This window comes from Acanthochromis polyacanthus, chromosome 13 (genome assembly GCF_021347895.1).
Source record: "Acanthochromis polyacanthus isolate Apoly-LR-REF ecotype Palm Island chromosome 13, KAUST_Apoly_ChrSc, whole genome shotgun sequence".
NCBI classification, from domain to species: domain Eukaryota; kingdom Metazoa; phylum Chordata; class Actinopteri; family Pomacentridae; genus Acanthochromis; species Acanthochromis polyacanthus.
This window is the reverse complement of record NC_067125.1, coordinates 12,746,476-12,771,740: the sequence shown is the minus strand read 5'-3', so window position 1 is coordinate 12,771,740 and position 25,265 is coordinate 12,746,476. Positions and strand designations below refer to the sequence as shown.

The following is a 25,265-nucleotide window of genomic DNA, read 5'->3' as shown; positions in this document are numbered from 1 at the left end:
TTTTCTGGAATGTTTTTAGATTTCAAATGTATTTTTTGTTGCTGCAAAATGCATGACTTGTATGCTAAAGCAGTTTGAATGCTGTTTAATGGAACAAATGTGGGAAAACAAAAAAAAAATCCAAAATATGACAGAAAAAAAATAGTGTCAAACTGAGCAGTTGTTGGGACTCAAACTGCAACCTACAGCTCCGCCCACCCGGTGTTCCTTCATAAACACATCGAGCGCACCAAGTGGACGTGACTTTCACGTCTGCAGAAACCAACTCTTCCTGCTTTATAAACAGGACTGTCATACTTTAGAGCAGCAACTGCAGTGAAACTGTCCTGTTCACATAAACTTCTATCTTCAGAGGTAAGTTTCTTCTATTATGCGTTTATTTAAGATGACGCAGCAGTTAACACGTTACCGACATGAAAACATTAAAACATCTGGATACTGTTGTTGTCACACTGAGTCTGAATATTGTGCTCTACTGTGATGAGATTTCTGCTTCTGTGAGACATATGTGCTGTTTTTATTCCTTAAGTAAACAAGTCGTTTATGAAAAAACTCAACTACAAAACAGGATTAAAGACAATATGTTGAGAGATGAAATGCAGTAGAAGAGCTGATAAAATCTGATCATCAGTTAAATTTTGTTAAATTAACCAGAAGAGTTCGAACATTAATAAACAACATTCAGGAGGAAAATATTTCTGACAGCAATAAAGTGTTTTATTGAATCATGTCCATTGCTGCTCATTGTACAGTATCTGTCATTACTATTCATTACTACAAACTTGTTCCACAGGTGAACTGATGATGAACCGCTGTGGTCTGATAACTGTCCAGAAGGAACCAGGTACAGAGCTACTAGAAAACAAAGTGACAACAGTCTGTTTTATATTCCTGTGGTATTAATATGTAAAGCTGTTAAATGTGTTCCTCCATTAGTTCCTCTGAAGAGCATTGAGGTGGAGCTGGAGGTGAGGGACCATGTGGCCACAGTGGTCTCCACTCTCAACTACCAGAACAAAGAGGACAAAGCAGTAGAGGCTGTGTTTGTCTTCCCTCTGCCTGGAGATGCTGCTGTCTGTCATTTCAGTGCTGTGATTGGACAGAAAGAGATTGTAGCTGAGGTGAAGGAGAAACAGGAGGTGAGCTGGACGGTAAATATTCAAAGAGGAAGTAAAAACACTGTAAAGTGAACGTTAGTGACGTGTGTCACCTTCACTCCAGGCTCGTGAGGAGTATGATGATGCATTGAGCTCCGGTCAGCAGGCCTTCCTGTTGGAGGAGAGTGAGCAGAGTCCAGATATATTCTCTATGAAGGTGGGCGGTCTGGCTCCAGGAGAGAGCGCCTCCATCAGGCTGGAGTACGTGACTGAGCTGGCTGTGCAGGCTGATGACGGGCTGAGGTTCTGTCTGCCTGCTGTGCTCAACCCTCGCTACCAACCTCAGGGTAGGAACACCAGCCAACACCTTCTACCTGAATGCAAACCACACATGTTTGGCATTTGTTGTGACAGTATACTGGTGGAAGTCAAAGACTACTATTCAATAATTGTGGTAACATGTTTAAGTCCCCTCTGAAGCCATGAGCTTCACAAAGGGTCCAAAGTGAAAGAAAAGCAGGAGATTCCCAGTTGTCTGTCATGTTGTTTCCAGGTAGTGAAGGTGCCAGTGTCCAGGTGTTCTCTGTTCCAGCCTCTCTGGTTCCCTACACTCTGTGTTTTTGTGGCCGACTCTTCTCTCCTCGTCCAATATGTAAAGTGGAGTCCAGCTGCTCCCTGGACCCTCTGCAGTACCTCAACACTGATCAAACTCAGGCCACGGTAGGTAGAGTGCTGATGTGTGTGCTGTGTGTGGTTGGTCCTCTTGAGTGAGAAGAAAATGTGAATTTGTTGTTGAACTGCAGGTGAAGTTGGCTGCAGGACACAAGTTTGACAAAGATGTTGAAGTTGTGATTTATTACAAAGACGCCCACCAGCCCACTGCTGTGGTAGAGGCAGGACAGACCTCTGCAGAGACTGGTGAGTGAAAAATAACTTTGTAACATTACACCTGTGAATTAAAATTATTGAAGTTGCGTGTTCTGGAAATAATGTAAAAGTGATTTTTCTGTTCCTGTCATGCTTCAGGCACTCTGATGGGTGATCCAGTGGTGATGGTTAGTCTGTATCCTGAGTTCCCCCAGTCTGTGATGTCTTCAGTGGACTCATGTGGAGAGTTTGTGTTCTTGATGGATCGATCTGGAAGTATGGGAGCACCTTTGAACAACAAGGAGAGGCATCAGACCCGCATCAGCAGTGCCAGGGTATTCATGATATGTTGGTGTGTTTCTCATGATGGTGGCTCAGGTGGTAGAACGGATTGTTCACTGATCATTAGGTTGGCGTTTCAGTACCTGGCACCTCCACATACCAGATTGTCCTTGGGCAAGACCCTGAACTCTAAGTAATGTAGAAAAGTGCTCTATCAGTGTAGACTCTTTACCATTTCTCATGCACTGACGTTCATTATTTCTACGTTTTTCTCTTGAGGATACTCTGCTGCTCCTGTTGAAGAGTTTACCAATGGGCTGCTACTTCAACATCTACAGTTTTGGGTCCAGCTTTCAACACATTTTCCCGTAAGTCTCTTTGTGATATCTATCAGTCCAACAAATGTGTTCTCTTGGTATGAAGTATGTGCATGTGTGTATTGGTGCATGTGTTTGTGTGACGGCAGTCAGAGTGTGGAGTACAGCCAGAAGACCATGGAGGAGGCTCTGAAGAAAGTTGAGGAGATGAAGGCTAATCTGGGAGGAACAGAGATCCTGGAGCCTCTAAAACATATTTACAGCCACCGCTGTATTCCTAATCACCCTCGACAGGTAGTACACACACATACACACACACACACTCCCTCACACACACACACACACTCACTCACACACACACATAGGTTTAAACGGTTGACTCGGTTGTTACACACTTCACAAGTGGTGCTACATGTGTCTAGGTTTGGTGTTAGTCTACTTATGTGGTGCTGATGCTCATCTTTGCTTCTTCAAATAAGACTGCAAATCATCTCAATATGCACAAAACCAAGAAAATTGTCTCCTCTAAGAAAAAGTCTTTAAAACCTTTGTGTTTAGTCCGAGGGAACATTTTATTCAAGTTGTTTCAGTAGCTCCTATTGTTCTGCAAACAGCCTTCTTAGTAAGATGTTGAACAAACTGGTTTGATGACCTTTCATACTTTCCATACATTTCTGTGTCCAACACAAGCCTCTCATTGAGTTGTGTTTGTTAGAAATGACTTTCAGCACATGTGTGGGTGTGGTGTGTGACTTATGTGTAATCTCTCCTCAGCTGTTTGTCTTTACTGATGGAGAGGTGGGAAACACCAAACAAGTTCTAGATCTGGTGAAGAAGAATTCAGGTTCCCACAGGTGAAACCACAAAACCACAAACACATGATGTGTTCAGTGTTCTAGTGTTGTGTGTGTTTAAATGAAACTGCTGTATTGTAGGTGTTTCTCTTTTGGGATTGGGGAAGGAGCCAGCTCTGCTCTGATCAATGGGTTGGCCAAAGAAGGAGGAGGACACGCTCAGTTCATCACAGGGACTGACAGGATGCAACCAAAAGTAAGACATGAAACACTATGAAGCTGTAATGTTCAATAAAGTAGCAGCAAATATGTTTTTCAGTTTGTTGCTCCAGTAAATAAAAGTATGATTTTGTATGCTTTGTGCTATTTTTCAGGTGATGCAGTCACTGAGATTCGCTCTGCAGCCGGCTGTGGAAGACATCTCAGTCACATGGGATTTACCAACGGGAGTGTCTGTCACTGTCCTGTCTCCACCAATCACATCCATTTTCCAGGGTCAGAGGTCACTGATTTATGGCCAGCTCACTGGAAAGGTAGCAGCAGCATCTTCTCACAGTGAAATATGTCTCTGGTTGTATTTGTCAGATGTATAAACATGAGTAAGAGTGATCTTTATGTGAAGATGAGACTGTTTTCCAACACTGTGCTGCCTCCTCAGAGTTCAGAGGCCACAGAGGGCAGTGTGACGGTGAAGTACAGCCTGGCAGGTCGTCCCTCTCAGAGCCAGCTGCACTTTAGTCTGAAACCTGCAGAGGACACTGGGTAAAAGAGCTGTTGGTCCCACAGCAGAAATAGACACTGACTTTGTCATAATGACTGTGTTTTGGTTATATATGTGAAATAAAATTTCAGTTTGTCATTGTGAGCATGTTAGCATCCTTCTGTTAGCATGTAGCTCAAAGCTCCATGATGCTAAATTACTCATTGTCTTTTTGGTGCATAAACAATGTTCATTCACTTTTGATTTCATTAAATTAAATCATTTTCATGTCCTTATTGACCTTTCATAGGATTGAACAAACCAGATCTCTGTTTTCCATTGATAGAAATGTAAATGAAGCTCCTCCTGTTCTTCCTTCTCTCTCCTGTCTGCAGATTAACTGTCCACAGGTTGGCTGCTCGGACTCTGATTCGCTCCCTGGAGATGGAGGACAGAGAGCTCAGAGGACGGCAAGATGGAGGAATGAAGGAGAAGGTGGTGCAGCTCAGTGTCCAATCAGGAGTGAGCAGTTGTTTCACTGCCTTCATTGCTGTCAATAAAACTGATGGCAAAGTGATTCAGGGACCTCTTGTGCGCAGAAATGTTCCAAGACCTAGTGAGTATTTGTCTGAAAGCAAATTGAAACTAATTTTCTGTCACCTCCACTCTGAAGACAACACATCAGGGCACTCCTCAAAACCAAGTTAGTGAAATCAAAATCCAACACGTATGAGCAAGAAAAAATCATCAAACTAATATTTAGTAGTCCTGTCATTAGCACACAGTAGAGCTCTAATACTGGCTGACATGTTCCCCACAAGCCTTCCACACTGTTGAGGGGTAATCTTGTCCTATTCTTCTTAAATCACTGCCTTTAACTTTCCTAAATTCTTTGGTTTACATTTTGAAGCAGACCTTTTGACAATCCACCAAAGATTTTCAATGAGGCTCATGTCTGGCGATTTAGTTGACCTCTCTAAGACCTGGATACTGTTCTGCTGCAGCTAAGTTCTACTGGTCCTGGATGTGTTCAAGGGGCATTATCTTGTTGTGACATCCAGTTTTGACCTCAACGAAACAGTGCACGTGCAGAAGGGAGCATGTGGGTTAGGAGAATGGCACAATATTGCAGAGTTCAATGTGCTGTCACAGAGAGTGAGATGACCAACACCAGCAGCACTCATGGATCCCCAAACCATGATACTGCCTCCACCATGCTTGAAAGTATGTCCTGTATATGCTGGAGATAAAGCTTCGCCTGGCCTTCTGCGTACCCTCACATTGGCAGGAGGAAGATAATGCTGGAAACTGGACTCATCTGACCACAGAATCTTCTTCCTGTTCCTTGCTGTCCAGTTTTTGTGTTCTTGGGTCCAGCGATGCCGGACTAACCTCTGTCTCTCATTGATCAGGGGCTTCTTGACAGCCTTGTAGGACCTTAAGTGACCACGTGATCTCCTCCCAGGCAGATATGCTTGGAAAAAATCCCAGGATGCATCTGAACTAAATGTCCAAACCATCTCAACTGGCTGTCTGTTTCTCCCTTAGAGCCACCTGAACCAGGTCTTGTTTATCTATGGCATCATAATTGAGTCAAAAGTCGCACGCGCCTAACACTCTCTCTCGTGCGCGAAACACGTACCCCGCGCGAGCGGAAAAAAAGTCTCCACGGGCGCAAAAAACACTCTGCGCCCGCGTGGCAATGTCTCCGCGCGCGAGGAGCGTCTGGAGACATTGCTACGCGTCCGTGTATGGTGCCGCAATTATCCGTGGAGCTCTGATCTACGCGCGCGGGGAGAAGACTTTTGACCCTTTGTGAGCGGATACCAGTGCTCGCCACAACCTCCCTATGATTGGCTGTCTGCGACAGCAAGAACTCACCCCCCACGTGGGATGCCACTGTATACAAGAGAGGAAATGACACAGTCCACTGGAGCCCCTTTGATGCTGCTGCCGCTGTTCTGCAGCTCCGCCGAACACACACAGAACCGAGCCCGGATCTCCAACTGCCGGTGGGTGAGTGTCTCCACGTATTTCTGGCTCTAAACGGGAGGTCTCAGTGCTCCATTGCGGGACTGTCAGCCTTTAGTACAGCGATTAGACGTTAGTTAGCTCCATTGCTAACGGCAGTTACCCAGGTGGACTGACCGGAATCGGCCCAGAAGCCCAGCGTGTCTACTTCAGCGATTCCAGTGATTCTTAAACTCCCTGTCAGAACCCTGATAGGGTTGATGTTGTCTCTCCAGTTTCAGTCTCCACCAGCATCAAGTCCTGTGACCTACCAGAGTTGTCTGATATTTCCCAAGCTTCAGAGACTTGTAGAGGGGCGGTACTGTCAGGACCCCAGCCCCCTCTCCCCCTCTCCCTCTCCATCACCTCTTTCCCATCCTCTCGCTCTCCTTCTCACTTGGCTTCACTCGCTCTCTTTCTCCTTTAATTTTCGGTTGTGCGTGTGGTGTGTGAGTGATTATTGCAGGGACACTGGAGAATTAGAATGTCTTGACATCACCTCTTTTCTGATTTGGTTTAGAGCTTCGTGGTGGAGGAGGTATGTCAAGAATGGCCATGGTCTGTGCTGCTCCTGCAAGTTTTGGGAGTAAGTAAAAAGTCACATGACACAGGAACACACATCTGTGTTTCCTATTAAAACAGCAAATAGATTTGAATACTGAACAAACTTAACATTTTTAACCTATTTAACTTGTTTGCAGGATTAATGAGATACAAAATGTAAAGTTCTGTTTGTTCTGGTTCCCTTTGATTGTCATTAATAAAGGCTAAACCCAAAAGCAGTTAAGTGAAGAAGGTTCAGTTATGTTAGTTGTCTGATAATTTACTAATTTTATGTTTTGAGCTTGTGCTTTGTTTTTTTTCAGTGGACCTGAATCAAACTTGTGTCAGAAAGGCCGTGGCTCCAAATAAAAAGAAGAAGAGTCTGCCGTCCTGCAGTCCTTTTAAAGGAGGTAGGTATAACATTTACAGGCTGTGAATCAAACATCATCACAGTACCAATCAAAATATTGGACACACACTCTCACAATATTTATTATTTTCTACAGTATAGAAGAATACTGAAGACATCCATCAGCACCATGAGTCAATACAAGTGTTATTAGGTGGTGGAAAAAAAAACGCAAATCAAAACAATCCAGTTGGAGACATGCAAGTCCTGAGGACAAACTTAGATTATTGAGGGAAAACAAGGGTTTAACTATTTGTCTATAGTCGAACAGTGAATTCTGCTGCTGACTGAAATGCACTGATAAGTTACACAGTGATATTTTCTTGTGACTGAGGGTCAATACTGTGAAAAAACAGTCTGACAGAGACTTAAGTGGAGTTTTAAGAATTAAATATAAATACTTTTTAATGTGTCTTTTAAAATAGACAAGATTTAGTATAAAATCTATTTCATAGGTGGATTTCTTTGAGACAATTGTGCATAATCTTTATTATTATTTATAAGTAAGTGTAGATTTCCTGCATAGAATTGTGGAATTAACGTTAATTCAAACAATGAGTGAGAACACAGAGTGGCTCTATCAGGGCAGTCATACTTTAAATTAGGACTCAACACAAATGGTTTATGCAGCATGACAGTGATCCAAAGCACACAAGCAAGTTCAAATCTGAGTGACTCAAAATAACAAAGTTAAGGCTTTAGAGTGGCCGAGTCAAAGTCCGGACTTGAATCAAATTGAGATGCTGACCTTGAGTTCTTGCTGTAAAACCATTTCATATAACACAATTAAAACTGTTCTGCAGAGAAAAGTTGGTCCAAATTTCTCCATTTTAAAGATTGATCACAAGATACCACAAACATTTAACTGCAAAGAGACCCAGCAGTTATTAGGTTTAGGTGGCGATTACCTTTTGACAGGAGTGTGATATATGATCAGAGTCCTGCCCTGATCACATCCATATGATGAAATACACCCCCTGTCAAAAGTTGTAGGACAGGTTCTACTTTATTTGAATGAGACAGTGTCCTAAAACTTCTGACAGGGGGTGTAGGTTTCAATAAATCTTCTATACATTTATTTATTTCATTTTAAAAAACGGTATTTTGTGCTTTGTGGGTTCTCTTGATTCAATCTTAGAATTAGTTTGATGATCTGGATCATTTAATGTGAGAACTATGCAAAAAAAATTGAAGACATCTGTCAGAGGCAAATACTTTTTTACAGAACTGTAGTTACCTTAGAGGACAGGATCGGTGAAAAATCCCTCACGGTGAAAAGTGTATTTATGCAGGGTTTGTTGTGAGGTGCTGAATTTTGCATGTTGTAATGTATTTTACTGTCAAGTCTGTCAACAAGACTCAATATGTCAGTTATTCAGCATTTATTTTAATTATTCAGGTTCATTTCCTCTCAGAAGTTCTCCAAAGCAGCTCACCAGAGACCCTTTTATGCAGCTGGTCTCCCTCCAAAAGGCATCTGGCTGCTGGACTCTGGATCCACATCTGGCTGCTGCACTGGGAAAGACCAGAGAGGAGGTGGAAGAGTCAAAGCCTGCAACGGTGGGTTGTTGTGAAAAACAATCACAGAAATGATTAACTGCAGTTATTTGGAAACAGATTTGATAGCACAGTTTGCAGGAAGACACATGACACAGTACAGTCTGTTTGATTTGGTGAATTAGGTCAACAGTGAGGTGTGGGCCACCATCCTGGCTCTGATCTGGCTTCATGGTTTCAAGATGGATGCAAAGGAAGAGTGGGAGCTTCTGGCTAAGAAGGCTGCATCGTGGCTCCATTCTCAGAATGGTAGAAACCTCATTAGTAAGTGCTGAACTGCTGTTTTTAACATTGATTCTTACATTGTTTTGTGGTTTGTTTCTTCAGCTCCATGTGTTCCAGAGTGTGTGGATGCTGGAAATGCACTGCTGGGATGCAGCGTGCAGAAAGATGCTCTGATGCTCTGAGTCTTCACCTTCAGGATCACGACACAGAAGCAGATCTTCTCTACCCAGAGGTCTTTACTTCTTGAATATTCCACTACTATTGTTATAATCAAAGTATGCTGTTTTTTTTCAGTTGGTCTTAGAAATTTTTATCTTTTCAGGATTATCAGTCTAAAAGTCCAGAATTTTCAAACCTGTGCTAAAACGTTAACGGAAGAAAACTAAAGTAATTGTGCCTTTTCTGTCACTTTGTGCCTGTAACAACTGAATATTAGACTTATATTCTACTTGTTGATTTGAATAAAATGATCTTCCGTGGCTTTATCATGGACTTCACACCTGCTCTGTTCACTGTTCAGGACAAACTGTGTGACATCAGTTTATACATGCACACCTCAAGCTGTCAGCAGAAATTTCTGGATGCCAATAAAAGCAAATTAAACATTTTTAGCTGTTTTTTTTTCCTTGTCTGTTTATTTCTTTTGTTTGTTTTGCTTGTGACATTAGTCACTGCAAAATGTTCAGATTTTATTTTGATTTTCACAAATAAAAAAATCAATAAATGTAAAATAATGATGAGGTTATTGGCCAGAGTTCATCTGTAGCACTTCAATGCACAATGCTTCATTTAAAATGGTGTTTGGTGACTCATATTTATCAGAAAACTGCTGTTCCTACAGTATGGATCGTTCATTATAGCCCTCCATCTGAGCCAAATCTGACCATTATATTGTTGCTTCAATGTTCTTTATGAAAGATTTCCCAGAAAGTCTTCATTCCTTGTATTTCCCACTAGATGGTGATGATGTGCAGATTTGACAACAACTACTTGGATAAATATATATATATATATATATATTTCAAATATGCACTGCCAGTTAGTTAAACTTTTGTCTGGATAATGAGATGCCGAGTATCTAAAGAAAGAAACTTAACTATGACCTGAAGTGACCTGCATATTTAGAATGTTTCTATAGTTCCAATGTGTTTTCTGTTGCGGCAAAATGCATGACTTGTATGCTAAAGCAATTTGAATGCTGTTTGATGGAAGGAATATGGAAAAACAAAAAAAAATCCAAAATACGAGAGAAAAATAGAAATGAACGTAAAACAGCTGTTGGGACTCAAACTGCAACGTACAGCTCCGCCCACCTGGTGTTCCTTCATAACCAAATTGAGCGCACCAAGTAAACGGACTTTCCCGTCTCTTTCTGTAGAAATAAACTCTTCCTGCTTATAAACAGGACTGTCATACTTCCGAGCAGCACCTGCAGTGAAACTGTCCTGTTCACATAAACTTCTATCTTCAGAGGTGAGTTAAATTTATTTAAGATGACGCAGTAGTTAACACGTCACTGATATGAAAACATTAAAACATCTGGATACTGTTGTTGTCACACTGAGTCTGAATATTGTGCTCTACTGTGATGAGATTTCTGCTTATATGAGACATCTGTGCTGTTTTTATTCCCCAAGTAAACAAATCGTTAATTTAAAAACAACTACCAAACATGATTAAAGACAATATGTTGAGAGATAAAATAAATACATTTATTTATTTTTTAAATTGCACGTTTTTAGAACCAAACATAAAATACGAACAACTTCCTGTCTCCCATGGAGGTCACGTGTTTCCTGTCACCCGTGGAGGTTGGAGGTCTGCAGCCAGGTACTCTTGGCTGCAAGTCATAATTCATAACATATGGTGCGAAATATCTGCTATGCTTGGGCAGAAAATTGTAATAAACTCTTTAATCGTAAAAAATATATACTACCTTGATAGCAGTAAATAAGCATGGGGAAAAAAATTATTGTTTGCTATTTTGGTGCGGCCCTGTTCCTTCAGCTGCAGACAGACCTCAAGATCAGCTGTCAACTGTCAACGAATTTGCAGACAACTCCTAATCGTTTTTTTTTTTTTGGTGAAGATTAGAAGATGGCCTGTATTTTTGAAAGGGTTTATGGGAAAGACTGTGGTGGGCATACAGTTTCACTTTCTTCATGTGTTGCTGACACCTCCAGACACCTGTTCACTTTGAAGATCTGTTTGTTAGTGGATGTCTAACTCTCACTACTTGATATATACATATATATGTTTTGCACTGAATTCATCTTCCTTGGATATGGAAAACATAACCATGTTGTCATGTACACTTAGTGATTACAGAACATGCAGTATCTTTCTTCTCAATTTCTTTGTTCATGCTGCTATAGTACAGGACTACCATGACATAGATGGCATATGTATGTATACATGTGGATATATAATGATATATGATATATAATATATATAATAACTTCTATATATTTATATAGATATTGACAAAATTTGATAAATATAAGATTTTCATTGGAATTTATTCAAACGAGGCTGTTTCATTGGAATATCATTGACTTCAAAACTCAAGTTTTCAAACGTATGTGCCATGAAAATATTAAATTTAGAAAATCAAAAAAATTTTCTCTGTCCCAACATCCTTGGGAAAATACCCTTTTTCTGTGAACAATATCAGTACTGTTAGTGGTTTGAACTGAGATATTTGAAATAAAGGTGACCACATTGGAAATATATTGTCTCATATTTGTTGCTATTTTCCATGATTTGCAATATTGGGAGATATCATATTTTTGGCATGGTGCCAAGTATTCCATGTAGTAGTATATCCAAGCAAACTTTACCTTTTTTCAGTCGGGGAGGGACTAAATTTCCACAATATTGCCAGATATCATGCTTGCAAATACAACATACAGCTTTTCTAGGAGTTGGAAAAAAGTACAATTTTTGCCCCAGAAAGCATGTTTTTTTTGCTGATCTCAGCTCAAAATCACCCTATCTTCTAAAGTCTGTAAAAGAAAATATAAAAGAGATATGACATTTCTGATTGCAGCTGTGATGGTTTAGGGGTTGGACCTCTGCATGTGCCAAATTATTAAAAAAATCTGAGTTGGTCATGTGTACAGCCCTGCATGATTCTCTCTGAGACAGCTAGTTAAAACATCTGGATACTGTTGTTGTCACACTGAGTCTGAATATTGTGCTCTACTGTGATGAGATTTCTGCTTATATGAGAGGTCCGTGCTGTTTTTATGCCCCAAGTAAACAAATCGTTAATTTAAAAACAACTACCAAACATGATTAAAGACAATATGTTGAGAGATAAAATGCAGTAGAAGAGCTGATAAAATCTGATCATCAGTTATATTTGTCAAATTAACCAGAGGAATTAGAACATCATTAAATAACATTCAGGTGGAAAATATTTCTAAACTGACAGCAATAAATAAAGTGTTTTATTGAATCATGTCCATTGCTGCTCACTGTACAGTATCTGTCATTACTATTCATTACTACAAACTTGTTCCACAGGTGAACTGATGATGAACCGCTGTGGTCTGATAACTGTCCAGAAGGAACCAGGTACAGAGCTGCTAGAAAACAAAGTGACAGCAATCTCTGACTTCCTCTACAACTGTTTTACATTCCTGTTGTATTTAAATGTAAAGCTGTTAAATGTGTTCTTCCATCAGTTCCTTTGAAGAGCATTGAGGTGGAGCTGGAGGTGAGGGACCATGTGGCCACAGTGGTCTCTACTCTCAACTACCAGAACAAAGAGGACAAAGCAGTAGAGGCTGTGTTTGTCTTCCCTCTGCCTGGAGATGCTGCTGTCTGTCATTTCAGTGCTGTGATTGGACAGAAAGAGATTGTGGCTGAGGTGAAGGAGAAACAGGAGGTGAGCTGGACGGTAAATATTCAAAGAGGAAGTAAAAACACTGTAAAGTGAACGTTAGTGACGTGTGTCACCTTCACTCCAGGCTCGTGAGGAGTATGATGATGCACTGAGCTCCGGTCAGCAGGCCTTCCTGTTGGAGGAGAGTGAGCAGAGTCCAGATATATTCTCTATGAAGGTGGGCGGTCTGGCTCCAGGAGAGAGCGCCTCCATCAGGCTGGAGTACGTGACTGAGCTGGCTGTGCAGGGTGATGACGGGCTGAGGTTCTGTCTGCCTGCTGTTCTCAACCCTCGCTACCAATCTCAGGGTAGGAACACCAGCCAACACCTTCTACCTGAGTGCAAACCACACATGTTTGGCGTTTGTTGTGACAGTATGCTGGTGGAAGTCAAAGACTACTGTTGAATAATTGTGGTAACATGTTTAAGTCCCCTCTGAAGCCATGAGATTCACAAAGGGTCCAAAGTGAAAGAAAAGCAGGAGACTCCCAGTTGTCTGTCATGTTGTTTCCAGGTAGTGAAGGTGCCAGTGTCCAGGTGTTCTCTGTTCCAGCCTCTCTGGTTCCCTACACTCTGTGTTTTTGTGGCCGACTCTTCTCTCCTCGTCCAATATGTAAAGTGGAGTCCAGCTGCTCCCTGGACCCTCTGCAGTACCTCAACACTGATCAAACCCAGGCCACGGTAGGTAGAGTGCTGATGTGTGTGCTGTGTGTGGTTGGTCCTCTTGAGTGAGAAGAAAATGTGAGTTTGTTGTTGAACTGCAGGTGAAGTTGGCTGCAGGACACAAGTTTGACAGAGATGTTGAAGTTGTGATTTATTACAAAGACGCCCACCAGCCCACTGCTGTGGTAGAGGCAGGACAGACCTCTGCCAAGACTGGTGAGTACAAAATAGTGGGTTTCTTATTTGTGATTTGGGATCAAGAGCAAAACGTGATTTTTCTGTTCCTGTCATGTTTGAGGCACTCTGATGGGTGATCCAGTGGTGATGGTCAGTCTGTATCCTGAGTTCCCCCAGTCTGTGATGTCTTCAGTGGTTTCATGTGGAGAGTTTGTGTTCTTACTGGATCGATCTGGAAGTATGGACTGTTCTACCAGTAGCAGCAGGGAGCAAGAAACTCGCATCAGCAGTGCCAGGGTATTCAGCAAATGTTAACTTTATAATATAATCATTCATGTCTGTCTCAGACGGTGTTGACTCTCTTTTAATCCTTCCAACAAGGATACTCTGCTGCTCCTGTTGAAGAGCTTACCAATGGGCTGCTACTTCAACATCTACAGTTTTGGGTCCAGCTTTGAACACATTTTCCCGTAAGGCTCTTTGTGATATCTATTAGTCCAACAAAAGTCTTCTTTTGTATGAAGTATGTGCATGTCTGTATTGGTGCATGTGTTTGTGTGATTGCAGTCAGAGTGTGGAGTATAACCAGAAGACCATGAAACAGGCTCTGACGAAAGTTGAGAGGATGGAGGCTGATTTGGGAGGAACAGAGATCCTGGAGTCTCTTAAACATATTTACAGCCAGCACTGTATTCCTAATCAGCCTCGACAGGTAGTACACACACGCACACACAGGTTCAGCTGGTTGAATCAGTTGTTACACAGCTCACAGCTGATGCTACATGTGTCTAAGTTTAATGTTAGGCTGCTTATGTTGTGGTGATGCTCGTCTGTGCTTCTTCCAGTTAAACTGCAAATCATCTCAGTACGCTCAAAACCAAGCTGTCTCTGAAAAAACAGCCTTCAAATCATTTGTGTTTAGTCCCAGGGAATGTGTTATGCAGCTCATTTCAGTAGCTCCTACTGTTCTACTAACAGCTTATTTCGTAAAATGTTGAACAAACCGGTTTGATAACCTTTCATACTTTGCATACATTTCTTTGTCTTTTGTACCTGTTGAAACCACATATTGCCAAAACAACACAAACACAAGCCTCTCATTGAGTTGTGTTTGTTAGAAATGACTTTCAGCACGTGTGGGTGTGGTGTGTGACTTATGTGTAATCTCTTCTCCTCAGCTGTTTGTCTTTACTGATGGAGAGGTGGGAAACACCAAACAAGTTCTAGATCTGGTGAAGAAGAATTCAGGCTCCCACAGGTAAAACTACAAAACCACAAACACATGATGTGTTGTGTGTGTTTAAATGAAACTGCTGTATTGTAGGTGTTTCTCTTTTGGGATTGGGGAAGGAGCCAGCTCTGCTCTGATCAATGGGTTGGCCAAAGAAGGAGGAGGACACGCTCAGTTCATCACAGGGACTGACAGGATGCAACCAAAAGTAAGACATGAAACACTATGAAGCTGTAATGTTTAATAAAGTAGCAGCAAATATGTTTTTCAGTTTGTTGCTCCAGTACATAAAAGTATGATTTTGTATGCTTTGTGCTATTTTTCAGGTGATGCAGTCACTGAGATTCGCTCTACAGCCGGCTGTGGAAGATATCTCAGTCACATGGGATTTACCAAAGGGAGTGTCTGTCACTGTCCTGTCTCCACCAATCACATCCATTTTCCAGGGTCAGAGGTCACTGATTTATGGCCAGCTCACTGGACAGGTAGCAGCAGCATCTTGTCACAGTGAAATATGTCTCTGGTTGTATTTGTCAGATGTATAAACATGAGTAAGAGTGATCTTTATGTAAAAATGAGACTGTTTTCCAACACTGTGCTGCCTCCTCAGAGTTCAGAGGCCACAGAGGGCAGTGTGACGGTGAAGTACAGCCTGGCAGGTCGTCCCTCTCAGAACCAGCTGCACTTCAGTCTGAAACCTGCAGAGGACACTGGGTAAAAGAGCTGTTGGTCCCACAGCAAAAATAGACACTGACTTTGTCATAATGACTGTGTTTTGGTTATATATGTGAAATAAAATTTCAGTTTGTCATTTTGAGCATGTTAGCATCCTTCTATTAGCATGTAGCTCAAAGCTCCATGATGCTAAATTTCTCATTGTCTTTTTGGCACATAAACAATGTTCATTTCACTTCCGATTTCATTTAATGAAATCATTTTCATGTCTTTGTTGATGTTTAATTGGATGAAACAAACCAGATCTCTGTTTTCCATTGATAGAAATGTAAATGAAGCTCCTCCTGTTCTTCCTTCTCTCTCCTGTCTGCAGATTAACTGTCCACAGGTTGGCTGCTCGGACTCTGATTCGCTCCCTGGAGATGGAGGACAGAGATGAAATGGGAGAGAATGATGGAGGAATGAAGGAGAAGGTGGTGCAGCTCAGTGTCCAATCAGGAGTGAGCAGTTCTTTCACTGCCTTCATTGCTGTCAACAAAACTGATGGCAAAGTGATTCAGGGACCTCTTGTGCACAGAAATGTTCCAACAGCCAGTGAGTATTTGTCTGAAAGCAAATTGAAACTTATTTTCTGTCACCGTCAGTTTGGACAATTTAGCTGAGCTTAAGAGACATTAATATAAATATACTGTTCAAAGGCAGAGCGTCAGTCCACTGCTCAAAACACACATTCGTGAAATCAAAATCCAACATGTGCGAGCAACAAGATGTGACAATCTTACCAAGCAGATAAACAAACCAGAGGAAACGGGCAGAGACAGACAGAGAAACTCAGGTCAGGTGACTCGACTGGAAGAAAAAAGTGAATGTGGTCTCATTCTGAAATGACAGGATTCAGCTGTGATCACACTGCAAGCCTCAGTGTTTAACAATCCTTTATCAGACTGGTCCATATGTTGTCATTTCATATGTTGAACCTGCAGAATAATGGACTTCGGTGTGCTGATGAGTTTCAAAAACACAGATTCACATTTTCAGGCTTTCATACGCAACAGTGTCAACAAACTAATGCTGTCAATATTGACCAGAGATGGAGATGGGCTCGTGTGATTGAGCTGCAATGAATCAGAAGGTGGAGGTAAAAAAAAAAAAAAGAAAAAGATATAGAAGAGCTCACTGTAAAGGAAGTTTCAAAGACATTTTAAGGTGGGAAGACAATTTTGTTGAAAACAAAAACTTGAAGTATGTGGCTTTGATACACATAAATGAGTTTTGAGGGGTTTGTTCAATCACCTTTAGTGACTTTAATACATGGATAAACCATTCTTATGACAGAAAAACAGCCAAGACAGACCTTCTGAAAATATGTCAACATCAGCCTGGTCAAGATATCAGCAGTGCTAATGTCTGTTTAAATGTTTTCAACTCAACTTGATGCTTTTGGTTCCCATCCACAAGCTTCTGGTTGTGTCTTGGACTACTTTTCTTGACAGAGTTGGTACAGTTGAACTAAATTTATGTAAATTGTTGGCATTTTGACACAGACTTGTTTCTTCATTCCAGTCCAGAGGTTCTTGATTGGATTGAAGTCAAGATTTTTGGGATACCTGTCTAAAACCTTAATTCTAGCCTGATTTAGCAATTTCTTTACTTTGATCTCTGTTTGGGGTCATTTTCTAGTATGTCTTGAATGCATTTGGGGTGGAACACCCAAAAACATTTAGGACCCAAGCTTCATGCTACAATTTTAGGCTTTTCTGAAGAACATAGCAGTAATATCTAGCAGTAATATCTGGACATCAACCTCAGTCTGTGTCTCTCCCTCTGTCTCCCTATCACTTGGGTTCTCTTTCTGTCTTTCCTGTCACTCTGGTGTGTGCAGTATGTGGGTGACTAATTACAAAGATTGGAGACATCTTTCTAAGAATCAGCTCATCTGTTCCATCACCCAGACCCATAAAGACTTGGCTCATTCCTTCACTCCCTCTCAGATCATAGACACTGACTCCTCAGTTATTTCTCAGCTGGTCTTAGAACCACTGATGCCTGATTGCCCCGCATTGGCAACCCACATGCCATCTTGGGCCACCCCTGCCGTCACTTTTGTCATGAATGCGGGTGGTGTGAACCCATGCAGCAGGCGACAGACAGGCAGGATAAATTAATAAGAATTTATTAAACAAAGAAGCACTCTATAAGGGAGGCACAGGGGAATTAACAGGAAGAGGGAAAAACGAAACCAAGTTAAACTAAGGGTGACGGTGCAGGACCGTGATGTAGGGTTAACTGAACTAAAAACGGGGAGAGGCAACTCATGAATGTCCAGGGGGGTCTGGAGGCTGGGCGAAGGCAGAGCAGATGATCCAGTGGCGGGGATGTGGTGCGTACAACGTGGCAGACAGACTGAGAACAGATGCCGGAGGTTTCTGAACAGAGGAAGGGTGACGAACAGGTGAAGTAATCCGAAAACCAGTGAGCGGGGCGCTCGCGGCGGAGCGGCAGGTAGCGTGCAGGGTGTAGAGGGTACGAGGGATTCCGGGGTGAAGAGTGAGGATGGAACCGGCAAGGTGTTTCACTGAGAGCAGAGTCTATACAATGGAATGCGTATGACGAGGAGTAGTATGCAGTGGGGTGGCAGATGAGGCGATCCATTAATCCAGGGAGCAGAGTGCTCGCGGCAGGGTGTAGCATGTCTCTGGCAGGAACATGATGCAGGAGGTATGTGGTAATGATGCAGCAGGGAATTGAGGGAAGCGCCAGGCTTTATACTGAGCTGATTGTTCTTGATTATTCATCGCGCTCAGCTGTGCTTCTCCCCAGCTGCTCCTAATTAGCTGAGTCAGCGCACTGGCACAGGAGAGGGTGTGACAACTTTCAGCTCACCTTCTGCTCCGCTCTGTCACAGAGGACAACACATTATCCAGCTGCACTCCATCAACCTCACTCGCTGCCCTGAGCCTCCCTGCAGCCCACCTGTGCCGGCCCCTGGACCTGCTCTGGTGTTTCCCCAGCCAGCTCCGGCTCGTCTTGCCTCGTTGGCCCCTGATCCCCTAGAACTTATAGTTTACTTCATGTTGAGTTAGCGTTGGTTGGTTTGTTTGTGTTGTGTTAGGTTTCCACATTTCCCCATTCCCCCTTTCAGGTTTTTGTAGTTTCACCAAAATTAACCAAATTAACCAAATTAGGTTTTGCTTACCCACTTCCTTTTCCTTCCCCCACTTAGTTGTCTTGTCCAACTGGTTATTGTGATAGTTTTCTGTTAATCACTCTTTGTTTATTCACTGCCTGTCTCAGCCTGCTTTCATGTCTTCACCTGGGGTCCAATACCTGCCATGACAGTATGATCTGGCAATTATGAACCCAGCAGACATGGATCCCAGCTCAGGCTCGAAGCCAACCCCCCTGCAGATCCATCAGGCTGTAGTCAGCCAGTGGATGTTATTTGATTACTTGGCCACCATGACCAGGCCCTAAGAATTTTTTCTGATAAGAATCAAACCATTCATCCATCCATCTATTTTGTTCCGCTTCTCTGGGATCGGGTCACAGAGGCAGCAAACAAAGCAGTTCATTCCAGATGTCTCTCCTCCTAGCTGTGCTTTCCAGTTCTTCCTAAGGAATCCTGAGAGTTCAGATTAGACATATAATCCCTTCAGCAGGTTTTAGATGCACCACATGGTCTCCTCCCTGGCACCCTTTGCTACCAGTCTCCAGAGGGGTCCCGTATTGGATCGTTGGCCTCCTGCCTCGCTCTATCTCTGCGGTCCTGCCTGTGTAACCAGCCAGCAGGCCAACCTCCAGACTGTGTCTTCCTGTTTTTAACTCCTCATTTGGTTTTGACCCACCTCATGGCCGCCCTCCAGACTGTGTTTGAACTCCTTTGGTTGCTTTTTTTTTTTTTTTTTTTTTTTTTTTGTCTGCATTTATTCTCATTGTTTAACTCCATGAAAGGGGTGTCAACACTTTATGAGATTAATGCATATTTTAGTCTTGCAGCCAAATATCTTATTATTTGGTGCATGCGTGTGACCATCACCAGCCCTCCCTGAAAGCTAAGCTGACACTTTTTATTACATTACCCTGTTTAAGAGCCAGGGAGGGCAGTGCTACACCTCAGTGGTGATGTGAGGGGAAACAAAGGGGTGGACAGGACGAGAGGGGATGGACAGGGACAGGGTCTAGCAAGCAATGCTATTACATCTGAAGAATATCAGGTGTTGTGCTATTCCCAACTAATAATTACCCATCAATAAGACAAAAAAGCAAACACATACACAAGAGAACAGAAAACCAAACAAACAATAAATAAATAAATAAATGAAAGAATAATTAGCCAGACAGTACTAAACACCATAGTTGTGGGTGTCATGTTAGTATAGAGTGGAATAGGCCAGATGATACTAGAGGAAGATACTAGAGAAAAGGAGAGAGGGTTTAGTTTGAGATTAGACTCTGGAGAGAGTCTCAGCACATTCCGGCGGGTCCCATCACTGCTCAACAGCGGAACTCGACAGGAGCTGGTGGGACCTGAGCAAACATGCACATGCAAGTGTGAAAGACCCCGAAGCCCAGAACAGCCATCACAGCAGTGCAGTGCCAAGCCGACAGGGCACCCCCCCACAGGCCGAGGAGCCACGGGGCAGCGCCCCCAGAGAGCAACCGGGGCCACCATGTACCACACGGACCCCGAAGACAAGAGGGCGAAGCTACCAACACCCCCAGCACGCCGGAACCGGCCCAGGCAGCCCGGGGCAAGCGGACCCACCCGCCACCCTAACCCCAACCCCGCCCGCCCCAGCCCCCACCAAACCCCCACACCCCACCACCCCACCCACCCACACCCCACCCACCCCCCACCCCCAAGGGGGGCCGACGGCCCCAAGCAGCCGGGAAGCCAGACACAGGGGCAGAGCGCCCCGCCGAAGGGACGGCAACCAGCCCAACACCGGGGCAGGCCGCCACCGGAGGCCGGCCGGAGGGAACCGGAGCCGGGACCCAATGCGAGTCCAGAGGGCAAAAATGGACAGAGCAGTGGGGCCCGGCAACGCCAATGGGGGGGGCACCCCGCATACCCACCCGCACCAGCCCCCGGGCGAGCACAGCACACCCAAGGCCCCCACATCCCGCGACACGAACCAACCCCCCACCAGGATAGAGGCACCACACACAACCAGCCCGCGCCAAAGCCACAGCACCCACCAGGACAGCCAGTCCAGATCCCGCAGCCCAACAAGGGTCACCGCACCAGCCGGGACCAGCAGGACACGCAGGAGAACCCCCACAGGCCCCGGACCCCCGGCCCCGGGGACCCCCAGCCACAGCGACACGGATGATGGTGCACCCCGCCGCCCCATAGCCGTAAAGCCATATGGGGGCCAGATCCCACCAGAGAGGCCATAACGGTGAAACCCACCCGTTATTCTCCTATTAATATGTCTCCCGATCCCTAACGGGAAACATTATCCCAGCACCGTGGTAGTGTAACCCTGGGTGTCATGTGGTGCATTAAAAGTGGGAAGGCTGGGGGGGCGTTAGCCAACCCAGACCTAGCCCCAAGGTGAGTGTGTGTGGTGCATTAAAAAAAAAAGATTGGAGAGCAGGGGAGGCAGGCAAGAGGGTGATGAGGGGGAGACAGGGCCGTATAGCCCTGCCACCCGCCCCACCACAGTGCCCATCGATCCCACCCCCACCTGCCCTCGGGGCCCTAAATGTTGTGTCCCTATATGTGCCTAAAGGTTGCTATTTACAGTGAGGTGTGAAAAATGTGAGGTGCACAATCAGAGGCATTCTGGTGTGGATCTGGCCCAAGAGGACAAAGCAGTGGGGGAGGCAGGTAGCAAGACCACCGGTACTGACGCAGAGGGCCCCCAGAGCCAAGAGGCAAGGGACCGGGGAGGGCCCACACGAACCAACTGGCCCAGCCGGCACAAGAACCCCCCGGGAGCTGCAGATCAGAGCAGCGCCCCGGCAGGCACCGTAGCCCCAACACAGGTCAGCCACATGCGGCGCCCCACCCCGAAGGGGGGACCAGGCCGCGCCACAAGGAAGCGAGGGCCACAAGCCGCCACACCCACCCAGGAGCCGGCACGACAAGGACGCAGGGCGCCCACCCCGCAGCGCCCCCGAGACCCCACCCACCCCACCACACCCCAGGACAGCACCAGGCCCGGACGGAGGCCCCCAGCCAGCAGAAACTGGACTCCAGTGGGGGCACACAGGCCAGGATGAAGGCCTGTGCCCAGGTGGGCCAGAGCCACCCCCCCAGAGAGAACACCCAGCCCCCGCGCCAGACCACCCGCCCGCAGAGGGCCACCGGCCCCCCACGGGAGAGGGAGAGGGGCGAGGAGGGGCGGGCAGGCAGGAGAGGAGGGAGGAGGAGGGTAGCGGAGCAGGAAGGGACAGGGGAGCAACGGAGGGGCCGACTCACCCGAAGCCCCCCGGACCAGCCAGGCGCCCAGGAGAGATCAGCCGCCGACACCCCAAGGTCCAGGGAGAGCGTGCAGACCCAGCAGACCTAGAGCTCAATGGGGGAGACACCCGAGACATCCAACACCAGGGAGAGGGGCACAAGCCACCCCGACCCCGCAGAGCCAGAGAGCAACCCCGGGAACCCTAGAGGAAGGTCACCACCAGTGCATGCATACGGTCTTGAAGTCCATGGTGCTATCAATCTTTGAGAGTTGTAGTGTTAATAAACTGAAATAAAACAGAGGAAAGTTAGACCATATGCACAGACAGAACAGGTATTACAGATTTTTTTTTTTTTTTTTTAGCGTTGGTTGGTTTGTTTGTGTTGTGTTAGGTTTCCACATTTCCCCATTCCCCCTTTCAGGTTTTTGTAGTTTCACCAAAATTAACCAAATTAACCAAATTAGGTTTTGCTTACCCACTTCCTTTTCCTTCCCCCACTTAGTTGTCTTGTCCAACTGGTTATTGTGATAGTTTTCTGTTAATCACTCTTTGTTTATTCACTGCCTGTCTCAGCCTGCTTTCATGTCTTCACCTGGGGTCCAATACCTGCCATGACAGTATGATCTGGCAATTATGAACCCAGCAGACATGGATCCCAGCTCAGGCTCGAAGCCAACCCCCCTGCAGATCCATCAGGCTGTAGTCAGCCAGTGGATGTTATTTGATTACTTGGCCACCATGACCAGGCCCTAAGAATTTTTTCTGATAAGAATCAAACCATTCATCCATCCATCTATTTTGTTCCGCTTCTCTGGGATCGGGTCACAGAGGCAGCAAACAAAGCAGTTCATTCCAGATGTCTCTCCTCCTAGCTGTGCTTTCCAGTTCTTCCTAAGGAATCCTGAGAGTTCAGATTAGACATATAATCCCTTCAGCAGGTTTTAGATGCACCACATGGTCTCCTCCCTGGCACCCTTTGCTACCAGTCTCCAGAGGGGTCCCGTATTGGATCGTTGGCCTCCTGCCTCGCTCTATCTCTGCGGTCCTGCCTGTGTAACCAGCCAGCAGGCCAACCTCCAGACTGTGTCTTCCTGTTTTTAACTCCTCATTTGGTTTTGACCCACCTCATGGCCGCCCTCCAGACTGTGTTTGAACTCCTTTGGTTGCTTTTGACCTTCCTCCAGACCCCCTCAGTCCACTCGGCTTGTTTTGAACTTTCCTGTTGTGGTTTTTGAATCCATCCTTCATCAGAACTTCCACCACTGGCACCCTAACCAGCTTTGTCTGACACCAGGAGACACTTGTAGAGGGGCGGTACTGTCAGGACCCCAGCCTCCACCTCAGCCTCTTCCTAGCCCCCTCTCCCTCTCTCCCTCTCCATCACCCTCTTTCCCATCCTCTCACTCTCCTTCTCACTTGGCTTCACTTGCTCTCTTTCTCCTTTCATTTCTGGTTGTGTGTGTGGTGTGTGAGTGATTATTGCAGGGATTGGAAACACTGGAGAATTATAATGTCTTGACATCACCTCTTTTCTGATTTGGTTTAGTGCTTTATGGTAGAGCTATGTCAAGAATGGCCATGGCCTGTGCTGCTCCAGCAAGTTTTGGGAGTAAGTAAAAAGCCACATGACACATGAACACACATCTGTGTTTCCTGTTAAAACAGCAAATAGATTTGAATACTGAACAAACTTAACATTTTTAGACGTATTTAACTTGTTTGCAGGATTAATGAGATACAAAATGTAAAGTTCTGTTTGTTCTGGTTTACTTTGATAGTCATTAATAAAGGCTGTTGCCTAAAGCAGTTAAGTGAAGAAGGTTCAGTTATGTTAGTTGTCTGATAATTTAATAATTTTATGTTTTGAGCTCGTGCTTTGTTTTTTTTCAGTGGACCTGAATCAAACTTGTGTCAGAAAGGCCGTGGCTCCAAATAAAAAGAAGAAGGGTCTGCCATCCTACAGTCCTTTTAGAGGAGGTAGGTATAACATTTACAGGCTGTGAATCAAACATCATCACAGTACCAATCAAAATATTGCACTCAGCTACTCACACAACATTTATTATTTTCTACAAGACAAGACATCCATCAGCACCACGAGTCAATACAAGTGTTATTAGGTAGTGGAAAAAACGCAAATCAAAACAATCCAGTTGGAAACATGCAAATACTGAAGACAAACTTAGATTATTGGGGAAAAGAGTTTAACTATTTAATTTAAGTCTACAGTCGAACAGTGAATTCTGCTGCTGACTGAAACACACTGATAAGTTAAACAGTGATATTTTCTTGTGACTGAGGGTCAATAGTGTGAAAAAGAACAGACAGAGACTTAAATGGGGTTTTAAAAGTTTTCTGAAAAATGAAATCTAAATATTTTTGAAAATGTCTTTTAATATAGACAAGATTTAGTATAAAATCAATTTCGTAGGTGGATTTCTTTGAGACAATTGTGTATAATCTTTAATATCAGTAATAACTATATAGATATAGATAGATTTCCTGCATAGAATTATGGAATTAATGTTAATTCGAACAATGAGTGAGAACACAGAGTGGCTCTATCAGGGCATTCATACTTTAAATTGGGACTCCTTACTCTTCAGGAACTTTGTGAAGCCGTTTAATGAACGGTGTGGAAATGTTAGTCAAACAGTCATTTGAACTTCACGCCTTCATAACCATCTGTTAGTTGTATCAGTGATCATTACTGGTTGCCTGAACAATGTTCACTTCAGTAACTCAGAGCTAAACTCACATCAGCCAGTTTCCTTCAGTTCACTAGTCTTTTTACTAATACAACATGGTGCTGTGAAAAAGTATTTCCCCCCGACAGATAACTTCTATTTTGGCATATTTATTACCCCTCACATGAAACAAATTTTAACATCAGACAACGATAACCCAAGAAAACACAAATTGGAGCTTTTCAATGATGATTTTATAGATTTTTATTTATAGAAGGATAAACACGATCCAGTTCCATCTTTCCATATGTGAAAAAGTAATTACCCCCTTAGCTACCAATCTACCAAATGACCAAATTAATTTAGTAATTCACCAGCCACACTCACATATGATTACCTCCAGGCTTGTTGAATCTAAACCTCAGTAAACAGAACCTGTCTGGCATTGTGAAGTAGCTGAAGGTTCTCAAAAAGCAGCACATGATGCCACATTCTGCAGAGATTCAAGAACAGTTGTGAAATGAAGTCATTGATATTTGTTAGTCTGGAAGGCTCCAAAGCCATTGCTAAAGCTCTGGGACTCCAGAGAACCACAGTCAGAGACATTATCCACAAATGGAGAAACATGGAACAGAGGTGAACCTTCCCAGGAAGGATTGGCTCCCCAAAATTTCTACAAGAGTGCATCAGTATCTAATCCAAGAATTCACAAAAGAACCCAGATGAACATC

At 44.1% G+C, this 25,265-nt stretch overlaps 1 protein-coding gene across 26 annotated transcripts in view; it reads left to right on the top strand.

The window, feature by feature from the left end:
• The first annotated feature begins 232 nt into the window (after positions 1-232).
• LOC110948942 (von Willebrand factor A domain-containing protein 5A-like) overlaps positions 233-25,265 on the top strand; it is a 69,478-nt gene continuing 44,445 nt past the window's right edge. For 3 of the 26 annotated variants that reach the window (XM_051957616.1, XM_051957618.1, XM_051957615.1), the window contains exons 1-16: positions 234-354; positions 794-844; positions 937-1,139; positions 1,222-1,444; positions 1,651-1,817; positions 1,901-2,015; positions 2,124-2,299; positions 2,526-2,614; positions 2,713-2,857; positions 3,338-3,417; positions 3,499-3,613; positions 3,732-3,890; positions 4,016-4,119; positions 4,453-4,673; positions 6,588-6,653; positions 23,738-23,824. In XM_051957616.1, coding sequence (XP_051813576.1) covers positions 802-844; positions 937-1,139; positions 1,222-1,444; positions 1,651-1,817; positions 1,901-2,015; positions 2,124-2,299; positions 2,526-2,614; positions 2,713-2,857; positions 3,338-3,417; positions 3,499-3,613; positions 3,732-3,890; positions 4,016-4,119; positions 4,453-4,673; positions 6,588-6,653; positions 23,738-23,824 — 1,993 coding nt within the window. In that variant the 5' untranslated portion in view covers positions 234-354; positions 794-801. Of the gene's footprint in view, positions 355-793; positions 845-936; positions 1,140-1,221; positions 1,445-1,650; positions 1,818-1,900; positions 2,016-2,123; positions 2,300-2,525; positions 2,615-2,712; positions 2,858-3,337; positions 3,418-3,498; positions 3,614-3,731; positions 3,891-4,015; positions 4,120-4,452; positions 4,674-6,587; positions 6,654-6,933; positions 7,021-8,418; positions 8,580-8,701; positions 8,826-8,903; positions 9,409-10,186; positions 10,275-14,854; positions 14,970-15,087; positions 15,247-15,371; positions 15,476-15,809; positions 16,031-23,393; positions 23,457-23,737; positions 23,825-25,265 lie in introns of those variants that run through there. The other 23 variants (XM_051957617.1, XM_051957614.1, XM_051957624.1 and 20 more) reach the window with 21 other exon arrangements.